Source organism: Mytilus trossulus, chromosome 10 (genome assembly GCF_036588685.1).
Source record: "Mytilus trossulus isolate FHL-02 chromosome 10, PNRI_Mtr1.1.1.hap1, whole genome shotgun sequence".
Taxonomy (NCBI): Eukaryota; Metazoa; Mollusca; class Bivalvia; order Mytilida; family Mytilidae; genus Mytilus; species Mytilus trossulus.
In genome coordinates this window covers 76,865,089-76,886,915 of record NC_086382.1, presented here as the reverse complement: position 1 = coordinate 76,886,915, position 21,827 = coordinate 76,865,089, and the positions used below count along the sequence as shown (strand labels likewise).

The following is a 21,827-nucleotide window of genomic DNA, read 5'->3' as shown; positions in this document are numbered from 1 at the left end:
GTGCAGCAGACATCAATACCCTGTACACCAAGTGTAAGTATTAAGGTCCTCTAATCTACAAGTCTGTTTCACTCCAAGTGCTGTGCAGCAGACATCAATACCCTGTACACCAAGTATAAGTATTAAGGTCCTCTAATCTACAAGTTTGAGCCACTCCAAGTGCCGTGCAGCAGACATCAATACCCTGTACACCAAGTGTAAGTATTAAGGTCCTCTAATCTACAAGTCTGTGCCACTCCAAGTGCCGTGTAGCAGACATCAATACCCTGTACACCAAGTGTAAGTATTAAAGTCCTCTAATCTACAAGTCTGTGCCACTTCATGTGCCGTGCAGCAGACATCAATACCCTGTACACTAAGTGTAAGTATTAAGGTTCTCTAATCTACAAGTTTGAGCCACTCCAAGTGCCGTGCAGCAAACATCAATACCCTGTACACTAAGTGTAAGTATTAAGGTCCTCTAATCTACAAGTCTGTGCCACTTCATGTGCCGTGCAGCAGACATCAATACCCTGTACACCAAGTGTAAGTATTAAGGTCCTCTAGTCTACAAGTCTGTGCAACTCCAAGTGCCGTGCAGCAAACATCAATACCCTGTACACCAAGTGTAAGTATTAAGGTCCTCTAATCTACAAGTCTGTGCTACTCCAAGTGCTGTGCAGCAGACATCAATACCCTGTACACCAAGTATAAGTATTAAGGTCCTCTAATCTACAAGTTTGAGCCACTCCAAGTGCCGTGCAGCAGACATCAATACCCTGTACACCAAGTGTAAGTATTAAGGTCCTCTAATCTACAAGTCTGTGCCACTCCAAGTGCCGTGTAGCAGACATCAATACCCTGTACACCAAGTGTAAGTATTAAAGTCCTCTAATCTACAAGTCTGTGCCACTTCATGTGCCGTGCAGCAGACATCAATACCCTGTACACTAAGTGTAAGTATTAAGGTTCTCTAATCTACAAGTTTGAGCCACTCCAAGTGCCGTGCAGCAAACATCAATACCCTGTACACTAAGTGTAAGTATTAAGGTCCTCTAATCTACAAGTCTGTGCCACTTCATGTGCCGTGCAGCAGACATCAATACCCTGTACACCAAGTGTAAGTATTAAGGTCCTCTAGTCTACAAGTCTGTGCAACTCCAAGTGCCGTGCAGCAAACATCAATACCCTGTACACCAAGTGTAAGTATTAAGGTCCTCTAATCTACAAGTCTGTGCTACTCCAAGTGCTGTGCAGCAGACATCAATACCATGTACACCAAGTGTAAGTATTAAGGTCCTCTAATCTACAAGTCTGTGCCACTCCAAGTGCCGTGCAGCAGACATCAATACCCTGTACACCAAGTGTAAGTATTAAGGTCCTCTAATCTACAAGTCTGTGCCACCCAAGTGCTGTGCAGCAGACATCAATACCCTGTACACCAAGTGTAAGTATTAAGGTCCTCTAATCTACAAGTCTGTGCCACTCCAAGTGCTGTGCAGCAGACATCAATACCCTGTACACAAAGTGTAAGTATTAAGGTCCTCTAATCTACAAGTCTGTGCCACTCCAAGTGCTGTGCAGCAGACATCAATACCCTGTACACCAAGTGTAAGTATTAAGGTCCTCTAATCTACAAGTCTGTGCCACTCCAAGTGCTGTGCAGCAGACATCAATACCCTGTACACCAAGTGTAAGTATTAAGGTCCCCTAATCTACAAGTCTGTGCCACTCCAAGTGCTGTGCAGCAGACATCAATACCCTGTACACCAAGTGCAAGTATTAAGGTCCCCTAATCTACAAGTCTGTGCCACTCCAAGTGCTGTGCAGCAGACATCAATACCCTGTACACCAAGTGTAAGTATTAAGGTCCTCTAATCTACAAGTCTGTGCCACTCCAAGTGCTGTGCAGCAGACATCAATACCCTGTACACCAAGTGTAAGCATTAAGGTCCTCTAATCTACAAGTCTGTGCCACTCCAAGTGCCGTGCAGCAGACATCAATACCCTGTACACCAAGTGTAAGTATTAAGGTCCTCTTCTCTACAAGTCTGTTTCACTCCAAGTGCTGTGCAGCAGACATCAATACCCTGTACACCAAGTGTAAGTATTAAGGTCCTCTAATCTACAAGTCTGTGCCACTCCAAGTGCTGTGCAGCAGACATCAATACCCTGTACACCAAGTGTAAGTATTAAGGTCCCCTAATCTTCAAGTCTGTGCCACTCCAAGTGCTGTGCAGCAGACATCAATACCCTGTACACCAAGTGTAAGTATTAAGGTCCCCTAATATTCAAGTCTGTAACCATAAAATACAGGTCAAGTTCAATTTAGTAGCAAGACCTTGGAATCAGAATATATCCAAAATCTAATTAGATTTATTTGAAGAAATAGGTTGAGCATATGTTTAAGTTGAATGTAAGATGTACCAAGTCAAGTATTGCCAGACAACTGTTGAACCGTCACATAAATGTTTTAGTATTAAATCGTCCAAAAATCATCTGCTGAATTGAAATGGTTACATGCTGATTATTTTATAATGTTTAAACAATATTATAAAAGAAAGAATATTTATTAAATGAAAGGAGGATAAATTTATATGAAGATTTGAAGCTACTGATATACAGTACTTCAACCAGAAGTCCACCAATTAACACGTTAGTAGATTGTCAAATCAAGACTGACTTAACAACATGATCTATTATTTTTAATTTTCAGGTTATGCAGGATGTAGAAACTTTCACAGTAAACAACGTAGTCTACATGATACTGGATTTACTTGGGAAAGGTGGCTCTAGTAAGGTAAAAATATTTAAAATAGGTTTGAGAAAGCTTGTTGAAGGAATGCTATCATATGTTTGTTTTTTCATGCTGTGAAAAGTCAGTTAAAGTAAGGTTCATAGAATGTACCTGTCCATATGACCTTTACCTAATTGTCCTTCCTTAAAGTTTTCATTATATGGTCATTTATTCAGTTGCTATAAGGAATACTTAAAAGTATTTTTTGTATGATTTATGGTGTACACTTAAGAGAACTGCAAACAGTAGTGTACAGAGTGTCACTGGTCCTTACAATAGTAAAGATTGACTTTTTATAAATTGTTTATCATACTTTTGCAGGTGTACCATGTACATGATTCCAAGCCTCCATCTAAAGCACTCAAAGTAGTCAACCTAAATGATGCCAATGAAGAAATAGTCAATGGTTACAAAAATGAAGTCAAATTACTGCTACAGTTACAGTATTGTCCAAAAGTAATCAAACTCTATGATTAGTAAGTAAAATGTTGAGACTTACAATACATGTGTCTTCCCTATAATCAAATTCACTGTCTCAAGCAATTCAAACAATATACATGAGACCTCTCTGAAAACAAATCCATGTAAATAGCAAATCAAACAATACACATGTCATACACCAGGCCTGGGGCCATTACATTGCAATGTAATGCATTACATTACAATTACTTTGTGATTCTTCCATTACAATTACAATTACAATTACATTTTTTCTTACATGTAATCCATTACATTACAATTACTTTGCCTGTGTAATGCATTACATTACACATTACTTTTTCAATATAAAAACAAAAACCATTTCAAAAACAGAGGTATATGTACATTGTATACAGTGTTAGGGACATAGACTTCAAATACTGGTTAATTAATATGTCCATTGCACTTTATCATCATAAGTGGTTTAAATGTGATGCCATTAAGAGAACAGCGATCAGTTCTGTACACCTTTCCAGCAATACTTAAAAGCCTTTCTACAGGAGCTTGTGTGTGGGGAATGGCTAAATACTTGATAGCTGTATTAACCAAAGAAGAAAGGCACACTGAATTTGACCTCCATTATTCCAGTGCATTGATTGAAATTTTTTCACATGGCTTAGACAAGTAGATGTTAACATCATGTACTGCACCTTACCTGTGTCTATACCCTTTGATTGAGTAGTAGGAGGCATGAAACTGAAAAAGTCACTTTTAAGTTTCTTAGGTGGTAAAAAATAAATAAATTATCATATAATTTTGTTTCTAACATTGATCACTTAATCATTAAGACATCATTAAGGATTTCAAAGGGATATAATAAATGTGTCATTAAAGGATTATCTTGTGAAATGCCTAAGGGTTCTGTGAGGACAAACATAAGTTGAGAAGATTTGATTGCAATTAAAACATTGTGATATTAATTAGGTGAAATAACAACACAGACAGGACCTCAAAAAATGTTGTTTGATATATTCAATATTTCATTGAAATACATGGAAGGTGTGTATCGATATAGAATAATGAAATTTTCATCTTCATATTTTTTTCATTGATCTATATAGTTTTGTTTGATAATTTTTTTTTAAAGATTTTTTAAAGACTGACCTAACACCAAAATATTCCCATATCATATTAAACATATATCAGAAACCAAGATCAAAGACACCATTTTATATTTCTTACCTTAATGTGTGTTTTAAAGATTGATGTAATTTATTTAATACAGTAATTAACTGTGACAAAAAAATTATTTCATACTTTCTTTTGTTTTTGTTAATATTCTATTTTTATTATACAATATTCTTCAATTTTAACTATTTTACCTATTTGTAATGAAAAGTAATGTACTGTAATGGAGGCATTACATCAATTTTTAACTAAAGTAATCATTACATTACATGTAATTGTAATGCAGAAAATGTGCATTACAAATTACTTTGCATTACATCCAAAAAAAGTAATATTACAATGCATTACAATTACAAATTACCATTACCCCAGGCCTGTCATACACTAAAGCAAGTCATTTATTAGGGCCCCGCCGACTAAGGCGGGTCGCCCTATAGTGATCAGTCTGTCCGTCCGTCCGTCCGTCCGTCTGTCCGTCCGTCTGTCCGTCCGTCCGTCTGTCCGTCCGTTTGCCGTAACACTTTAACTTTGTGTCCGCTCTATATCTTGAGAACCGTTATGATTTCAAAGTTTATACTTGACATCCATTTTAACCAACACCAGAGGGTGTGTCATGATGTATGTAAAACTTCTTAGGTCAAAGGCCAAGGTCAAAAACTTTGGTTTCAGTTGACAACCCTGTGTTCTGTGGTGAAGATCGTGTCCGCTCTATATCTTGAGAACCGTTATGATTTCAAAGTTTATACTTGACATCCATTTTTACCAACACCAGAGGGTGTGTCATGATGTATGTAAAACTTCCTAGGTCAAAGGTCAAGGTCAAAAACTTTGGTTTCAGTTGACAACCCCGTGTCCTGTGATGAAGATCGTGTCCGCTCCATATCTAGATAACAGTTATGATTTCAAAGTTTATACTTGTCATCCATTTTAACCACCACCAGAGGGCGTGTCATGATGTATGTACAACTTCCTAGGTCAAAGGTCAACGTCAAAAAAACTTTGGTTTCAGTTGACAACCCTGTGTTCTGTTGTGAAGATTGTGTCCGCTCTATATCTTGAGAACCGTTATGATTTCAATTATTATACTTGACATCCATTTTAACCAACACCAGAGGGTGTGTCATGATGTATGTACCACTTCCTAGGTCAAAGGTCTGTCTGTCTGTTGGTCTGTCCATCGCTAACAAATTTGATCCACACTATATTTTGAGAGGACAGCTGTTATTATTTCATACTTTATACCTGACAAGCATTTTCAACGTAACATATATATTAACCAACACCAGAGAATGTGTCATAATGTATGCATCCTAGGTCAAAGGGTAGCCCGTCGGTCTGTCCATCCGTTTGTTGTTCTTAACAAATTGTGTCTGCTCTACCTCTTGAGAACCGTTAATATTTCATACTTTATACTTGGTGGGTCATAATATATTGAAGGCATAATTCTAAAAATATGTGACAAATATCAATTGGGCAGCACCTTTAAACATATTGTTCAAACATCAATCCATATATCCAGAAGTCACCTTAGAGTAGTCAACAATGAGTTCACATCATGCAGTCATATCACTATTATACTATGAAAGTAAGTTGAGAATATTTATCAGTTTTAACTTAAAATCTTAGATTAAAATCACACGTGAGACTATGTTATAACTTCAAATAATGCTTCATATCAGATTATCCATACAACTTATTTACCCCACGTTATTGACAGCGGGGCCCACAGAGATGGCTCCCATCTCAATGATATCTAGTTACACATGTGTCATCTGTGTAATTGAATCTATGCTAAGAGCAAATCAAACACACACATGTGTCCTCTCTGTTATACTCACAGGCAAGTCAATTATTACACATGTGTCCTCTCTGTTATACTCACAGGAAAGTCAATTACTACACATGTGTCCTCTCTGTTATACTCACAGGCAAGTCAATTATTACACATGTGTCCTCTCTGTTATACTCACAGGCAAGTCAATTATTACACATGTGTCCTCTCTGTTATACTCACAGGCAAGTCAATTATTACACATGTGTCCTCTCTGTTATACTCACAGGCAAGTCAATTATTACACATGTGTCCTCTCTGTTATACTCACAGGCAAGTCAATTATTACACATGTGTCCTCTCTGTTATACTCACAGGCGAGTCAATTATTACACATGTGTCCTCTCTGTTATACTCACAGGCGAGTCAATTATTACACATGTGTCCTCTCTGTTATACTCACAGGCGAGTCAATTATTACACATGTGTCCTCTCTGTTATACTCACAGGCGAGTCAATTATTACACATGTGTCCTCTCTGTTATACTCACAGGCAAGTCAATTATTACACATGTGTCCTCTCTTTTATACTCACAGGCAAGTCAATTATTACACATGTGTCCTCTCTGTTATACTCACAGGCAAGTCAATTATTACACATGTGTCCTCTCTGTAAATAAATCTGTCTTCATCAAGTCAAAGAGTAGTGTCATCTGTATCAAATTCAATGTCTCAAGCAAGTCAAATAATACACATGTTTCATCTTTTATAATTTGAGTCTCCCCCTAAAGTCTTTTTAACCTCAATTGTGTCATAACTGAAGAAGTTTAGTTTGATAAAACAGCTGTAGAAATTTATTCACATGTTTCTTGTCTGACTTAACTAATCTTTTGTTCCTGTTGGTTTCTAAGCATGATAAGAGATATTTTAAGCTTTGTACCTATATAAAGTTCTTTTATTCTCAGTTATGTGTATTTCTTACCTTATTATGCAGTATTTATTTTTTAGTGAATACAGACCAGAGGAAAACAAGTTATATATAGTAATGGAGTATGGCAACTGTGACTTTGCTCAGTTTCTGAAAGATAAAATAAAAGAAGATTGTAAGCTGTCAGACCATTTGATCAAGTATTACTGGGAGTCTATGTTAATGGCTGTCCACGCTTTACATAAAGAAGGTAGGGGTCAAGGGTCATGGTCAGATCATTTGATCAAGTATTACTCAGAGTCTATGTTAATGGCTGTCCATGCTTTACATAAAGAAGGTAGGGGTCAAGGGTCATGGTCAGACCATTTGATCAAGTATTACTGGGAGGCTATGTTAATAGCAGTCCACGCTTTGCATAAAGAAGGTAGGGGTCAAGGGTCATGGTCAGACCATTTGATCAAGTATTACTGGGAGTCTATGTTAATGGCTGTCCACGCTTTGCATAAAGAAGGTAGGGGTCAAGGGTCATGGTCAGACCATTTGATCAAGTATTACTGGGAGTCTATGTTAATGGCTGTCCACGCTTTACATAAAGAAGGTAGGGGTCAAGGGTCATGGTCAGATCATTTGATCAAGTATTACTGGGAGTCTATGTTAATGGCTGTCCACGCTTTGCATAAAGAAGGTAGGGGTCAAGGGTCATGGTCAGACCATTTGATCAAGTATTACTGGGAGTCTATGTTAATGGCTGTCCACGCTTTACATAAAGAAGGTAGGGGTCAAGGGTCATGGTCAGATCATTTGATCAAGTATTACTGGGAGTCTATGCTAATGGCTGTCTATGCTTTACATAAAGAAGGTAGGGGTCAAGGGTCATGGTCAGACCATTTGATCAAGTATTACTGGGAGTCTATGTTAATGGCTGTCCATGCTTTACATCAAGAAGGTAGGGGTCAAGGGTCATGGTCAGATCATTTTATCAAGTATTACTGGGAGTCTATGTTAATGGCTGTCCATGCTTTACATAAAGTAGGTAGAGGTCAAGGGTCGTGGTCAGACCATTTGATCAAGTATTACTGGGAGTCTATGTTAATGACTGTCAACACTTTACATAAAGAAGGTAGGGGTCAAGAGTCATGGTCAGATCATTTGATCAAGTATTACTGGGAGTCTATGTTAATGGCTGTCCATGCTTTACATAAAGAAGGTATGGGTCAAGGGTCATGGTCAGATCATTTGATCAAGTATTACTTATCCTCTATGTAGATGGCTGTACATGCTTTACATAAAGAAGGTAGGGGTCAAGGGTCATGGTCAGATCATTTGATCAAGTATTACTGGGAGTCTATCTTAATGGCTGTCCATGCTTTACATAAAGAAGGTAGGGGTCAAGGGTCATGGTCATATCATTTGATCAAGTAATACTTGGAGTCTATGTAAATGGCTATACAATGGCCAGATCACTTAAGATCAAGTCCTTATCAATAACCTAGATAAACATGCATGTGTAAAAGATATAGACCATATCTATTTTCAAGATAAGGCTATATTGTGCTCAGTCTGAATATATGTAAAATATTTATTTCTATATTTTACAGGAATCATTCATTCAGACTTAAAGCCATCAAACTTCATCATAATAGGAGGTGCCTTAAAACTGATAGACTTTGGTATAGCTAAATCAGTGCAACCAGATAAAACAAGTGTTCTGACTGAAATGCAGGTTGGCACATTAAACTACATGAGTCCAGAGTCTATAGCAGATTATGGTTTAGATGAGAAACCAATGTATAAGGTATGATCATGTTGTAACTATCTCCCTTGTATAAGATATTATAATGCTGTAATTATCTCCCTTGAATAAGATATTAAAATGCTGTTATTATCTCACTCGAATAAGATATTATAATGCTGTAATTATCTCTGTTGAATAAGATATTATAATGCTGTTATTATCTCACTCGAATTAGATATTACAATGCTGTAATCATCTCTGTTGAATAAGATATTATAATGCTGTTATTATCTCCGTTGAATAAGATATTATCATAATTATAATTATCTCCCTTGTATAAGATATTATGCTGTTTTCTCAAATTTTTGTGCTATTTTAACATTCCCTGACCGATGTGAGAAAAATATTTCTCCTCTCTGGTTAAAAATCTTCTCTGCAAATGATTGGTTCAAATTCATTTGTGACATTAAATTTTCTTGTTTTCTTCTGAATTTTCTTATTGTGACATCATGAAAAAAGGCAACCATGCATGATGATGTCACATCAAAAGTAAGCAACTTTCTTCAAATCTTTGAAAAGGAAAGATAAAAATCATATAAAGAGAAACAGATTCCACGACTGTAACTTGTGTATTACGATATTTCTCCACTCAGATTTAGCTGTTGAGAGTCACTCTCATAGTGGAAGATATTAGCAGGCAAAATCGAGGGAATTGTGCAAATGATGATACAAGCATGAAAATTACCACAAAGCATCATTATAATATACTTTTAAAGAAACAACTGCTGGCCATTTAAAAAAATCATATTTTCAAGATGGCCACCGCCGTTTTCTAAAATGGCTGTTTTTTCAGTTTGAAAGTACTGATTTTTTCGGGAAAACTGTTCGTTTACCTTCTTTTAGTCAAAAACATTGGTAGCTACCTTCTTTACATGTGAATAATTCACTAGACATGAGTTTTTGACACAAACCGGGTTTGCACATGCGCGAAAATGTAACAAAATTCATTAAAAAATATTTTAACTATTTACTATAAAATTAGTGATTTGGAATTTTCAATGATATTATGATTTGGTTTGATAACATTTCTCAAGGTTATAACACACATGATTTAACAATTTTGCGCATGCGCAAACTATTTATAGACATAATGAGTGATTTGTATGCACTACCAGAGCAAACTGGTATAAATCGTAGTTCATCTCATTACTCTAAAAAGCAAGTAAGTGTAAAATCTATGATGCCACTGTTTAAAAACAAGCCAATTCAGTTGCAATGATCAGGTATTTGATGTGTAAGACGGAAAATGTGGTTAAAACGAGAAAAAACATCAATAGTAACGGCAGATCAACAACTTTTGGTAATGGATATTCAGTGGGAATTGCCCGATTTGTATAGAGAAGATAAGTTTATCGACATGTTAGGTGGATTTCACATTGAAAAGACTTGTTATAAAATTCTGGGTGATATATTTCGTGAAGGTAGATGGACACATGTGTCATGTGTCCTCACTAAAACCATTATTGCAACACCTAGAACGGCATATTCTTTTATGTATGTTCAAATGTACCTGGGACTAGACACGCGCATCAGATAACTCTATGTTTTAGCTTGAAAGGTATATATCGGCCTAAGAAAGCTAAACACAGAAATTATAATCATGTCATGACTCTGTGACGTTCAATGATTTGATATAATGGCATAAGAAAATATAGTCATCTCTACCACAGTTCAATTCCTGGCGTTCAATTATAAAATAAGAACTTCTTGTGAATTTGGTAGTATGCTTATTTCATTAGTCAGATTTTGTACAAACAGTCCATATAAAGCATGATACTGTATTCATTTAGGTCTCGATCGCGACCGACCTTCTCCGAGTTATGGCTTCCCTTCTCTTAAGTCACCCACAGGTGGCAATTGATTTTGAAAATGATAATTTTACTGTACGTAAATATTTTTCTTATAACACAATTGATCAGACAAAAACAGAATAATGCAATTGTAAAGGGCAATGTGTTGTCATAGGTTAAACCGAAGACCTATTTAGACGTATTGACGGTAGCTAGACCAGAAGTCAGTAGACTATCAAATGAATTTGTAAGATCTAGTGGTTTGAGGCATTCTATAATAGATGAACGACTTAATGAACACACAAGGGTTTCTTAAAAAAGATTAAAGGCAAATAATTTGAAGATCCTTTGAAGCAAATACAAAACGAAGGAGAACCGGTTTCGTATAACCAGATTAAAAAGAACAACTCCTATTATGCCGGTAAAATAAAACTGTAAACGTTTTTGTAAAAAACAAAGCTAGAACTCTTAGATATCTTTTCTAGACTTTATCTTTTTGTCGCAGTAGATAAATTGATTTGGAATATTTCTTAATCTATAAAAACAAACTGCTCCTCCGTTTTTGTCTTCGGATGTCAGTTTAAACAGTGGTATTAAAGTGGTGCAGATGTATAAACTTGAAACATTTTGTAATTTGCAGATCCAAATTCTGACGCATTTATCGTTGATAGAGCAGCAATGGTTAATTCCAGGCCACCTTGTAGGGAATCAATGTTGGATGATTTTGCAATTGTGTTATACGGCCTTAAATAAAATCTTGCATCGATAAGTATTCAAGCGTAGATATTGTTTTAGATTTACTAAATGAATTATTGAAAGGCTAGATGTGAGAAGACAACAGTTGGGTTCTGGAGGAGTTTTCTCTATGAAGATGACAACGAAACGAAATTTTTCAAGTGTCTTGCCGACAGAAATGCTAGAGACTAATAAGGATACTTTCCAGCTACCCCTTGTAAGCATGGCGAAGCAGATATACGAATCTTTGTCCATGTTCGGCCTGATTATGAAAATTGTTGTAGGACGGTAATTTAAGGTAGCACCGACACAGATGTAGTAGTATTGAGAATTGCAGCACTTCAAAAATATGGTGGAACAAACTGTGGATAGGTTTTGACAGGAATGAAGACTTTTGATGGCTTCCTGTACATGATATATCAAATGCGTTTGGTCCTCGTGTAGCTACATATGTACTATTGCTTTCATTCATACATTCAGTGCATGTGACACTAAGGGAATAGATTAGTTTGGATGACATAGGAAGTATTTCAACATGTAAGGGACGTACTTATTTCTTTGCTGAAATATAAAGACACATACATGGACATACAAGAAGCATTTGTTTGCATCATGTATGACAGAACAACATCACTATTTGCTGTTAACGAGGCATGATGTAAATTTTTACCCAGGAAGCAGCGGCGTTGTGATGTAGTTCCGCCTACAAGAGTTTTTTTCGGAGCACATCAAAAAAGCGTATCGAGGAGGATAAGTTTGGGGTCAGCCTGATTTATGTACCAATTCATGAACACTAGGGTTGGATTAAAGAAAAAAATCGAGGACTTCTTCGGCTACCGTTAAAGTTGCATCCTCCTGTCGGGAACTTTTGAAATGAGTAGGCGAAAAATCCAGTTGTGTTGGTGACTGTAAATGCTACCGTTCTGTCCTTCCTTGTACGAGTTTTGTTATTGGCTACTGTTCGATAATTTTAAGATAACGAACCTGTCTTTCTAACAAAACTAGACATTTAATCTTAACAAAGAATGTGATATCACTTGTTAAGTTGATGAACATTATAAAAAATTACATTTTCAAAAAGTTTGCCGCCATTTTGAAACCGGAAATCACTTTTTTTTTGGTCATTTATGTGTTGTTTTTCCGTACTTTAGGAACTGTTATTTACGCTTAATAAAACATTACATTAGATTATTCCTATAAGACAACTTTCAAAGATTTATAACTGGATATGACGCCATTTGCAAAATGATCGGTGGCCATCTTGAAAAAATGGTTTTTTTTTATGGCCAGCACCTGATTTCTTTTAAATATCGTTTAGTCCACCTGTACACCAAATTCCATGCTTGTATTTCATGCTTGTGTTATTACTTGTTAAGTTGATGAAAATGATTAAAATATATTTTATGTATTTGCATCTAATTTGGAACCGGAAACCACTATTTTTCTTAAGTTATGTGCTGTTTTGTCGTACTAAGGAGCTGTTTTTAACGTTTAATCATATTTTACATTGAATTATACATCACACGTCTTTCAAGGATTAAAATCCCTTGTGAAATTGCTTGAAAGTAAAAAAAAAAAATCGAAATTTTTGACTCGTTATTCGACATTTTGAAACCGGAAGTCACCTTAAGTTTCATTAATGTATTGTCTAGTCGTCTTTTTATCAAATCTAACAATTGGTTTTACATATAACACACCTTTCAAAGGATTAACAAATATTGGCTAACTTGTTATGACGCCATTTTCATAATGTGTGGTGGCCATCTTGAAAAAATGATTATTTTTTCTGGCCAGCAGCGGATTTTTTATAAGTATCATTTAGTTAACCCATCTTGAAAAAATGATTATTTTTTTCTGGCCAGCAGCGGATTTTTTATAAGTATCATTTAGTTAACCTTTATACCAAATTTCATGCTTGTATCACGATTTGCACAATTATGTCCATAATATCTCCCACTATCAACAGATAAATTTTAATTATTTAAAAAGCTCGCTAAGCCTCATGCTTTAAATATTAAAATTGAATTGTCTCAAGTGGAGTTATATCGTAATACACTTGTTGCAGTTCTGGAATCTATATATTATCACTTGTTATGGAATAGGACACCAGTTACATTATACCAGTCCAGTACCCACCAATGAAATCTTTTAAATGGAATATTTTTCTTTTAAATGCCAGTCATGACGCCCAGAACCAGGAAGGGGTCTACTAGTATGAAAAAAGTAACTAACAGTTTGTAGCATTATAAAGGGAATAAAAAAATCTGCCTTTCAACTTGGATAAAATTGCATTGTAGTAATAGGGGAATAACTTGGTCCCCATTCCATATGATCCCGTTGAAATTATCTCCCTTGTATATAAAAGAGGGGCGAAAGATACCAGACACCAAACTCTTGGATTGAAAAATAAAAAAGGCAAACAGACAAATAATAGTACACAAGATATAACATAGAAAACTAAAGCCTAAGCAACACGAGCCCCACCAAAAACTTAGGATGATTTCAGGTGCTCTGGATAAGATATTATGTTTCCAAATACATAAATAATATTTCCCTTACAGACAGAACAATGTATCAAAGATGGACACTGCATACAATTCTTTTGTTACAGATTGGTGTGAAGAGTGACGTCTGGTCCCTTGGATGTATTTTATACAATATGGTGTATGGTTTTACTCCATTCCAAAGAATCAACAGACAGTTTGCCAAACTTCAGGCTATCACTAACTCCAGTTATGTCATTCATTTCCCAGAAATTGAGGACAAACGTCTGCTGGATGTCATGAAGGTTAGTAGTAGGTTATCTCTCCAGAAATAGAGGACAAACGTCTGCTGGATGTCATGAAGGTTAGTAGTAGGTTATCTCTCCAGAAATAGAGGACAAACGTCTGCTGGATGTCATGAAGGTTAGTAGTAGGTTATCTCTCCAGAAATAGAGGACAAACGTCTGCTGGATGTCATGGAGGTTAGTAGTAGGTTATCTCTCCAGAAATAGAGGACAAACGTCTGCTGGATGTCATAAAGGTTAGTAGTAGGTTCTCTCCCCAGAAATAGAGGACAAACGTCTGCTAGATGTCATAAAGATAAGTAGGTTCTCCCTCCCTGAATTAGAGGACAAATGTCTGCTGGATGTCATAAAGGTTAGTAGTAGGTTCTCTCCCCAGAAATAGAGGACAAACGTCTGCTGGATGTCATAAAGATAAGTAGGTTCTCCCTCCCTGAATTAGAGGACAAACGTCTGCTGGATGTCATGAAGGTCGGAACAAGGTATAAATGAGTGAATAGAAATTATCTAGAAAATTCAATAAAAGAGATTTCATACCTATGTATCAGAAAGCATATGTATAAAGAAGTTTAAAACAACAACAAAAATAAATTAGGGGATAACTGTATTTTAATTTTAATTTTGGCCATCGTAAAACATAGATTTTGCTGTTGCAAACTGAGTTTACTTAGAGATATGAATGGAGCTAGGTAAACGGTTAGTTGTGAAAGCAAAATTAAGATTTTCAAAGGCTAAGCTTAAAATACAATACATTTATGTCCAATCTAATGCCACATGTTTAAAATAAATTCCATTTGATAAATACTTAATCATAAAATGCCAATAATGAAAAAGTCTAAGAAACTGTTGCATATTCTTTTAATAGTATACAGCAATGTGAGATCATATGTATACTCTAGATGGCAATATCTGTATGCATCTTTGATTATTTTTTTTAGAAATTACATACCAAAAAAAATCAGAATTCAAAATGGTGGCTTTCTTTTTTACTGACTGGTAGAACATGGAATCTTATCCTTCTAAATATTTGTCAATGTCCAATGAAAATTATTGTTACAAACAAATTGCATTAAAATTTATCATTGTTTCTATACTTTTATGATTATTTTGCAGTCCCATTTACTGATTTCACAAGTCAGGGTATTTATTTTAAATGACAAAGTAGATATGATTTTCTTTTTTCAATAAGAAATGGTTGCATAGTTTATTAGTTGCACTCCCCTACACTTAAAAATATTTAACATGCAATTGTACAATATGAAAACAAAACAAATATAATCCATCAGATTTCAATTATATAAAAGATATGTTATTCTTACTATTTACAGAAATGTTTGATCAGAGATCCTAAAGTTCGACCAAGCATTGAAGATTTACTTCACCATCCATATCTGAAGAGAGAGAAAAAAGAAGGTTAGACACTGATTACAGCTATTGCTGATAAGTTTATCAACATTTCTGAAAAAAAAGAAAAATAATCACAACATGGCTATTGATTACTGAAATTAACTGTGTTTTACAGAACTTAAGAAAAAATCAATCAAAATAGAATGGACTACTGTGGATTCATTTATTTTCGTTGGTACCAATTTTCGTGGATTGAGGAAAACTCACATGTTCGTGGATATTAGATTTCGTGGTTTCGATCAAAGTCGACATACAGGCCTACGGAAAGTTTGTCATTCGTGGAACATTTGATTTCGTGGTTAACCAGTACCCACGAAATACACGAAGATTGGTATCCAACGAAAAATTATGAATCCACAGTATATGATCCAATTGGTTTTATTTTTTTACCCTATAAAGTAATTGTTATGTTCAAATTTTCAGCTTGCATTTCGTTTTACTTTCAGAACCATCAGTAGTGGACAAAAGAAGTAATTGTTTTGATCAATATTTTGAGCTTGCATTTTGTTTTACTTTCAGAACCATCAGTAGTAGACAAAAGAATAGAGAGACTTGTAGAGAGATTAGCAGATAAAGTATCTTCCCCTAATACTCTACGCAGTCTACTAAGAAGGGAAATATTAAAGGTATTAATTACAGGCAATTTGTACTTTTATCCTTTGATCTTACTGATTATTATTAATTTGTATCATGTAAAGACATGATTTTTGTGCTCTAAGCAAAGTTTTATGCCTTCAAGGCCAGGGGTTGAAGTCATTAAACTTTGCTCAGTGCTCGGAGCACAAAAATCATGCTCAAAAACATGAAATCCAGTATTTTGATTGGTTGATTCTGGAGTCTGTGTACAAAAATCATGCTTGAAAGTTTTATGATCGTGAGACCTGATACTTGAAAATATTAGGCATTTTTATGCCTCACTTAGGAGCATTATTTTTCCATTCTGTGCAGCCATTTGTCCGTCTGTCCTGCTTCAGGATAAAGTTTTCGGTCAAGGAAGTTTTTGAAGAAGTTGAGGTCCATTTAAATTGAAACATAGTACACATGTTCCCTGTGGTATGATCTTTCTAATTTTAATGCCAAAATAGAGTTTTGACCCAAATTTAACCGTCAGCTTAACATAGAAAATAATTATGGACATTTTGATATGGTGTTGTAGCTACATAATTGATTACTGTTGATTTATCGTTGGATACCAATTTTCATGGAATTCGTGGGTATAGGTATATTGTTATTAAATGTTCAACGAATTACAAATTTCCAATATGTAGACTTTGGCAAACAACAAAATTAAATATCCATTAACATGTAGGTTTTCTCTAATCCTTGAAAATTGGTATTTACAATTCCAATGAATCCACAGTATTACTGTTAATTCAGAAATGATTGTGATGTTTTAATTATCGCAACAATTTAAACTAGCATTTTGACATTTATTATATGAATTGTACAGGATTTTTCTCAATATTGCAAAAATTAAAATTGCATTTTAGTAAAAAATGTGAAAATTACAATAATTTCTGATTTACAGTAATTTGATGAATTAAGATAATTGTAACAAACTTATTCTAAAATTTCAGGGAATGTCAGCTGAAAGAGAATGTCCAGAAAACAAAGAAAATGTTCATTAACTGAATATTAGCAGTGTCAGTGGAGGAAGACATGCTATTGACATCATGGAGGTGTCAATGCTTTTAATGAGAAAATAAGACTAGGTCTACCACCTGTGGCTGAAATAGATAATGAGGAGGAAGTGCATTTTAATCAAAATCAGTTTGAAGAAAAATGGGTTTTTACATTCTTTCTTGCTTTAAAAGCTTTGTTGAATTTTTATATAACTTATGTAATATATGTTAATCCTATTATTTTACATTTATAGATTATTTAAGATTACAAGATGAAGAGAAATTTGTTATTTTTTTTAATCCAGGTTCAAAAGATAAGACTATATTTGTTATTTCTTTAAATTAATGGATGGATCAATAGTCTATGTGCTTCTGTCATACAAGTGAGAGGTTAGGCTAGCTTAAGGGCATACGATACAGTTACAGGGGAGGTAATGACGTTGCCAACGTAAAATGTTATTTTCGCGACGTCAAACTGTAACATATCAGAAACAGATGCATTTTTCGACTGATTTTTAAAGGCAGTGCTTTAAGGCCTGACTTTTAAGTCATGAGGTTCATCTTTTCATACGCAATCTTTGCAGGGGGTCTTTTGGCCAGAAATAGATCCGGAAATGTTCGAATTTCTCCTCTTCTTTTTATGGTATAATATGGTTTTTGTTTCTTTCATTTACATTGGGGACTAAAGAAACGATCAGTGTGTATTGTTCGTTTTATAGAACTTGTTATTAGTGTGTATTTTGCATTATAAGCAGTCAACCTGACTACAAACTATCATTATGTGTATTCCGTGTGGAAAGAGGTCGGGTCAATTTCGAGTGTTATCTGACATCTAAAGATTCTTTAATTAGTTCAGACGTTGATATAACAATGAAAAGTCGACTGGACATGATTAATATTGTATCTTCTATAATTCAAAGCGGAATTCGGTTTATGAACGAGAAACCGTAAAAGCGTTTCTAGTTATGTATGTTGTCTACGTATTATCATGATTCCCGGTACTACGTTCCGGGTATTAGCTATTTGATATATGTGATGTGTAACATTACGATCGGGTACCAGCCAATCTACGTGTGTATGTGTACATGATTTCCCGCCAAAATGGCCGATTTACAGCTAAAAAAATAGTCCATAAACGTTCCGTATAATGATATGCAAATTCATGATTAATCGTAACTTTTTTTTTATCTTTGTATAATAAATATAACAAAATGGATTCCACAAAATTGAAAATAGCATTATTTTACGAGGATTTCTCATATTTTTCTCACTTCCGGCGCAGTAATACGTATGTTTTGAAGAAGCTCGAAGGATTTGACAAAGTGAATTGAGAAGGAAACGGATAGATATACGTCCTTGCTATCAGGTAAAACAATTTAAATGTACAGAACAAAACATTTACTTCACGCAAATAGTACAGGCTTAAGCTTTTTACTGTCTTACACGACTGTAACCGAGTGTTTAAATGACGGCGGTGGCCTACAAGGTACGGGTCATACTGGGTCAAGTCTAAATATGTAAACATATCCACGTGCTATTAGGTAGAAAGCATCGTAATGCAATGTCTACAATTTTTCCTCCTTTATACATCGTTTAACCAGATATATTTCTCTTTCAAATACTCTTTAACACGGATTGAATGTACGTATCTTTTCTAGTGTTTTCTTGTCCTTATTAAAGTTCATTTGTTGATGTTTAAATATTTTTGAACGACTGAACACAGGAGTGAATGAATGCAACAATTATATATACTGAAGACTTGGGCTGTAAAATGATAGTGTACGTATATCATACTGATAATTATTCTAGCAGTAATTATGTTAATTTAGGATGTAATGACAGGAATTCACGAGTTATGCCTCAGGCTTTCTGAAAAAATATCAATGACAATGTAAACAGGAACAAAACATTGACACGAATGATGCTCTCTTCTATTTTATAGTTATTTAGGTATGTGTGTTGCACAAGTTTCAAAAAAACTTAAGTTATAAAACTTTTTTTCAGGGCACAAACCCACTTTAAAGAGACTTGTCTACTGCCATACCCATCCTATTTTCATGCTCCATTTGCAAACAAGAGACTGAATATTTTGCAAAATTAAAAATCAGGACGGTGTCCAATTAAAACAAAAGAACTAAACTGGATGAATATTGTAGGAGAAATCTAAAGGAAAGTTTTGATTTGTGAAATTGGTTTTCCTGATAAGTCATTCATCCTAGCCTGCAGAAAGGAACTATAACTGTCCACCACCAACTGACGAGCTAATGTTGAGCTTCACATATGGAATTACTCAAATACCATCAATGTCTATGTTTTCAGCACAGATTTCACAAGTTATGACAAAGCTGTGCTTTTTTTTATACCTGTTAAAGAGTTGTATACTAAATTTAATTTTTTTATCAATAAATATATATTGTGTCATTTAAGAACTTGTATTTTGCCAAAAAACGCATACTAGTGAATGAAAGTGGTGCAGTTCATTTTGCTTTGGTATATAGAATTGAATTACAATTGTTCATGTTATTGGAATGCTTATAAAAATAAGGAGATGTGGTACAATGTATATGATATTTAGTGAGTTTATCAAGCAAAAGTGAATAAGAAATAGGTATAAGCAGTTACAGGTACTACTGTACAATCTCAAACTCTTGAGAAAAACTCATACCGTAAAGAGAATTTCATATTTACAAGTAAGTTTTGTTTTTGCGTTGAATAATTTTCTTCTATTGTTTTAATTGTAAATATGGGAAGTGGTTAAATGCTAATGAGACAGCTGTTATGGCCACAGAGCTTTAATTGAAAACTTCTTTCTCATTCATACCGGTAGATTTTGCCTGGAGTTAGAAACATATCTGCTAACTTTTCAAAATGCACATGGGGGTTTTATGTGAAAGATGGTCAATATAGTCATACAAAACCTTCAAGGGGGCCTTCAAATGGAAGCAGGAAAAGTTGCCCCACTGGCTAATCGCCCCACTTTTTAAAAACTGCCACAAACTGATTTATCAAATCACCCCACATGTGAAATTGGTTAAATCATGTTTAATATTACTCCTGTCAACTCGCCCTACTTATAAAAAAAAACGGTAATATTTAGATTAATATATACAATTAAAAATAAAAACTCGCACCACTTTTATAACGAAAACTAATCTACACAGAATACAAACAAACCGAAAATTAATTTAATTACTATTATTGATATATACTGAAACTATAATTCTAAAAATAAAACTGATTGTTGAAGAATAACTGTAAGTTTTGAAGCTTAGTTATTTGCATAACAGTTGAAAAGAAACCAGTTAAATGTATCAAAATGCAATATAAGGAATTTAACTTATATTTAATGGAATAACATCTTTTTCCATAAGTGGGGCGAGTTGGCATTACTAAAAAAAAATGTAAATTCATCCTGGTTAATAATATATTTATCTAGATTTCACCCATTTCCATTAGGTGGGACCAGTTGGCAGGAGAAATATTAACGGGATTTATCACAGTTCACAAGTGGGGCGATTTGGTAATCAGGTTGGGGCAGTTTTTTTGTCGAGCCTGCGACTTTTGTTGCAGAAAGCTCAACATACATTGTAGGGATAGTGATACGGCGGCGGCGATGTTAGCTCAGTTCTAAATAGGTTTATATTTTAGAAGGTCGGAGACCTGGATGCTTCATACTTTGTATATGGTTGCCTCATGTTATGAAGATTCCGTCGGTCACATGTCCAATGTCCTTGATCTCATTTTCATGGTTCAGTTACTACTTGAAAAAAAAGTTAAAAATTTTTGTAATGTTAATTTCTCTCTTATTATAAGTAATAGGATAACTATATTTGGTATGTGCGTACCTTGCAAGGTCCTCTTGCCCGTCAGACAGTTTTCACTTGACCTCGACCTCATTTCATGGATCAGCGAACAAGGTTAAGCTTTGGTGGTCAAGTCCATATCTGAGATACTATAAGCAATAGGTCTAGTATATTCGGTGTATGGAAGTACTGTAAGCTGTACATGTCCAACTGGCAGGTGTCATCTGATCTTGACCTCATTTTCATGGTTTAGTGGTTATAGTTAAGTTTTGTGTTTTGGTCTGTTTTTCTTATACTGATTGCAATAGGTCTTCTATATTTTGTGTATGGAATGGTTGTAAGGTGTACAGGTCTACCTGGCCGGTGTCATATGACCTTGACCTCATTTTCATGGTAACATCAGTGGTCAAAGTTAAGTTTTTGAGATTTGGCCTTTTTTGCTAATACTATATGCAATAGGTCAAATATATTTGGTGTATGGAAATATTTCATGATCTATTTTAGTATATGTCAGTCGCACAGGTTTTATTTGACCTTGATCTCATTTTTTACGGTTCATTGCTCAGTGTTAAGCTTTTGTGTTTTGGTCTGTTTTTCTTAAACTATAAGCAATAAGTCAATTTTATTTGTTGTATGGAAGAATTGTAAGCTGTACATGCCTACCTGGCATGGTTTATCTGACCTCGACCTCATTTTCATGGTTCAAAGGTCAATGTTTAGTTATCTTGGTTTATGTTAAGATTATGTGACAGTTGTAATAACGCTTTATTATTAGGACTATCAACATAATATCAATGATTAGTAAAG

General features: G+C 34.8%; 1 protein-coding gene across 3 annotated transcripts in view; it reads left to right on the top strand.

The window, feature by feature from the left end:
* LOC134688589 (dual specificity protein kinase TTK-like) overlaps positions 1-17,729 on the top strand; it is a 35,822-nt gene extending 18,093 nt beyond the window's left edge. For 2 of the 3 annotated variants that reach the window (XM_063549397.1, XM_063549398.1), the window contains exons 12-19: positions 2,696-2,779; positions 3,098-3,252; positions 7,164-7,333; positions 8,682-8,878; positions 14,015-14,191; positions 15,517-15,601; positions 16,115-16,221; positions 17,173-17,729. In XM_063549397.1, the coding sequence (XP_063405467.1) occupies positions 2,696-2,779; positions 3,098-3,252; positions 7,164-7,333; positions 8,682-8,878; positions 14,015-14,191; positions 15,517-15,601; positions 16,115-16,221; positions 17,173-17,223 (1,026 nt within the window). In that variant the 3' untranslated portion in view covers positions 17,224-17,729. Of the gene's footprint in view, positions 1-2,695; positions 2,780-3,097; positions 3,253-7,163; positions 7,334-8,681; positions 8,879-14,014; positions 14,192-15,516; positions 15,602-16,041; positions 16,222-17,172 lie in introns of all 3 variants that reach the window. The other variant, XR_010101831.1, reaches the window with a different exon arrangement.
* Positions 17,730-21,827: the final 4,098 nt, after the last annotated feature.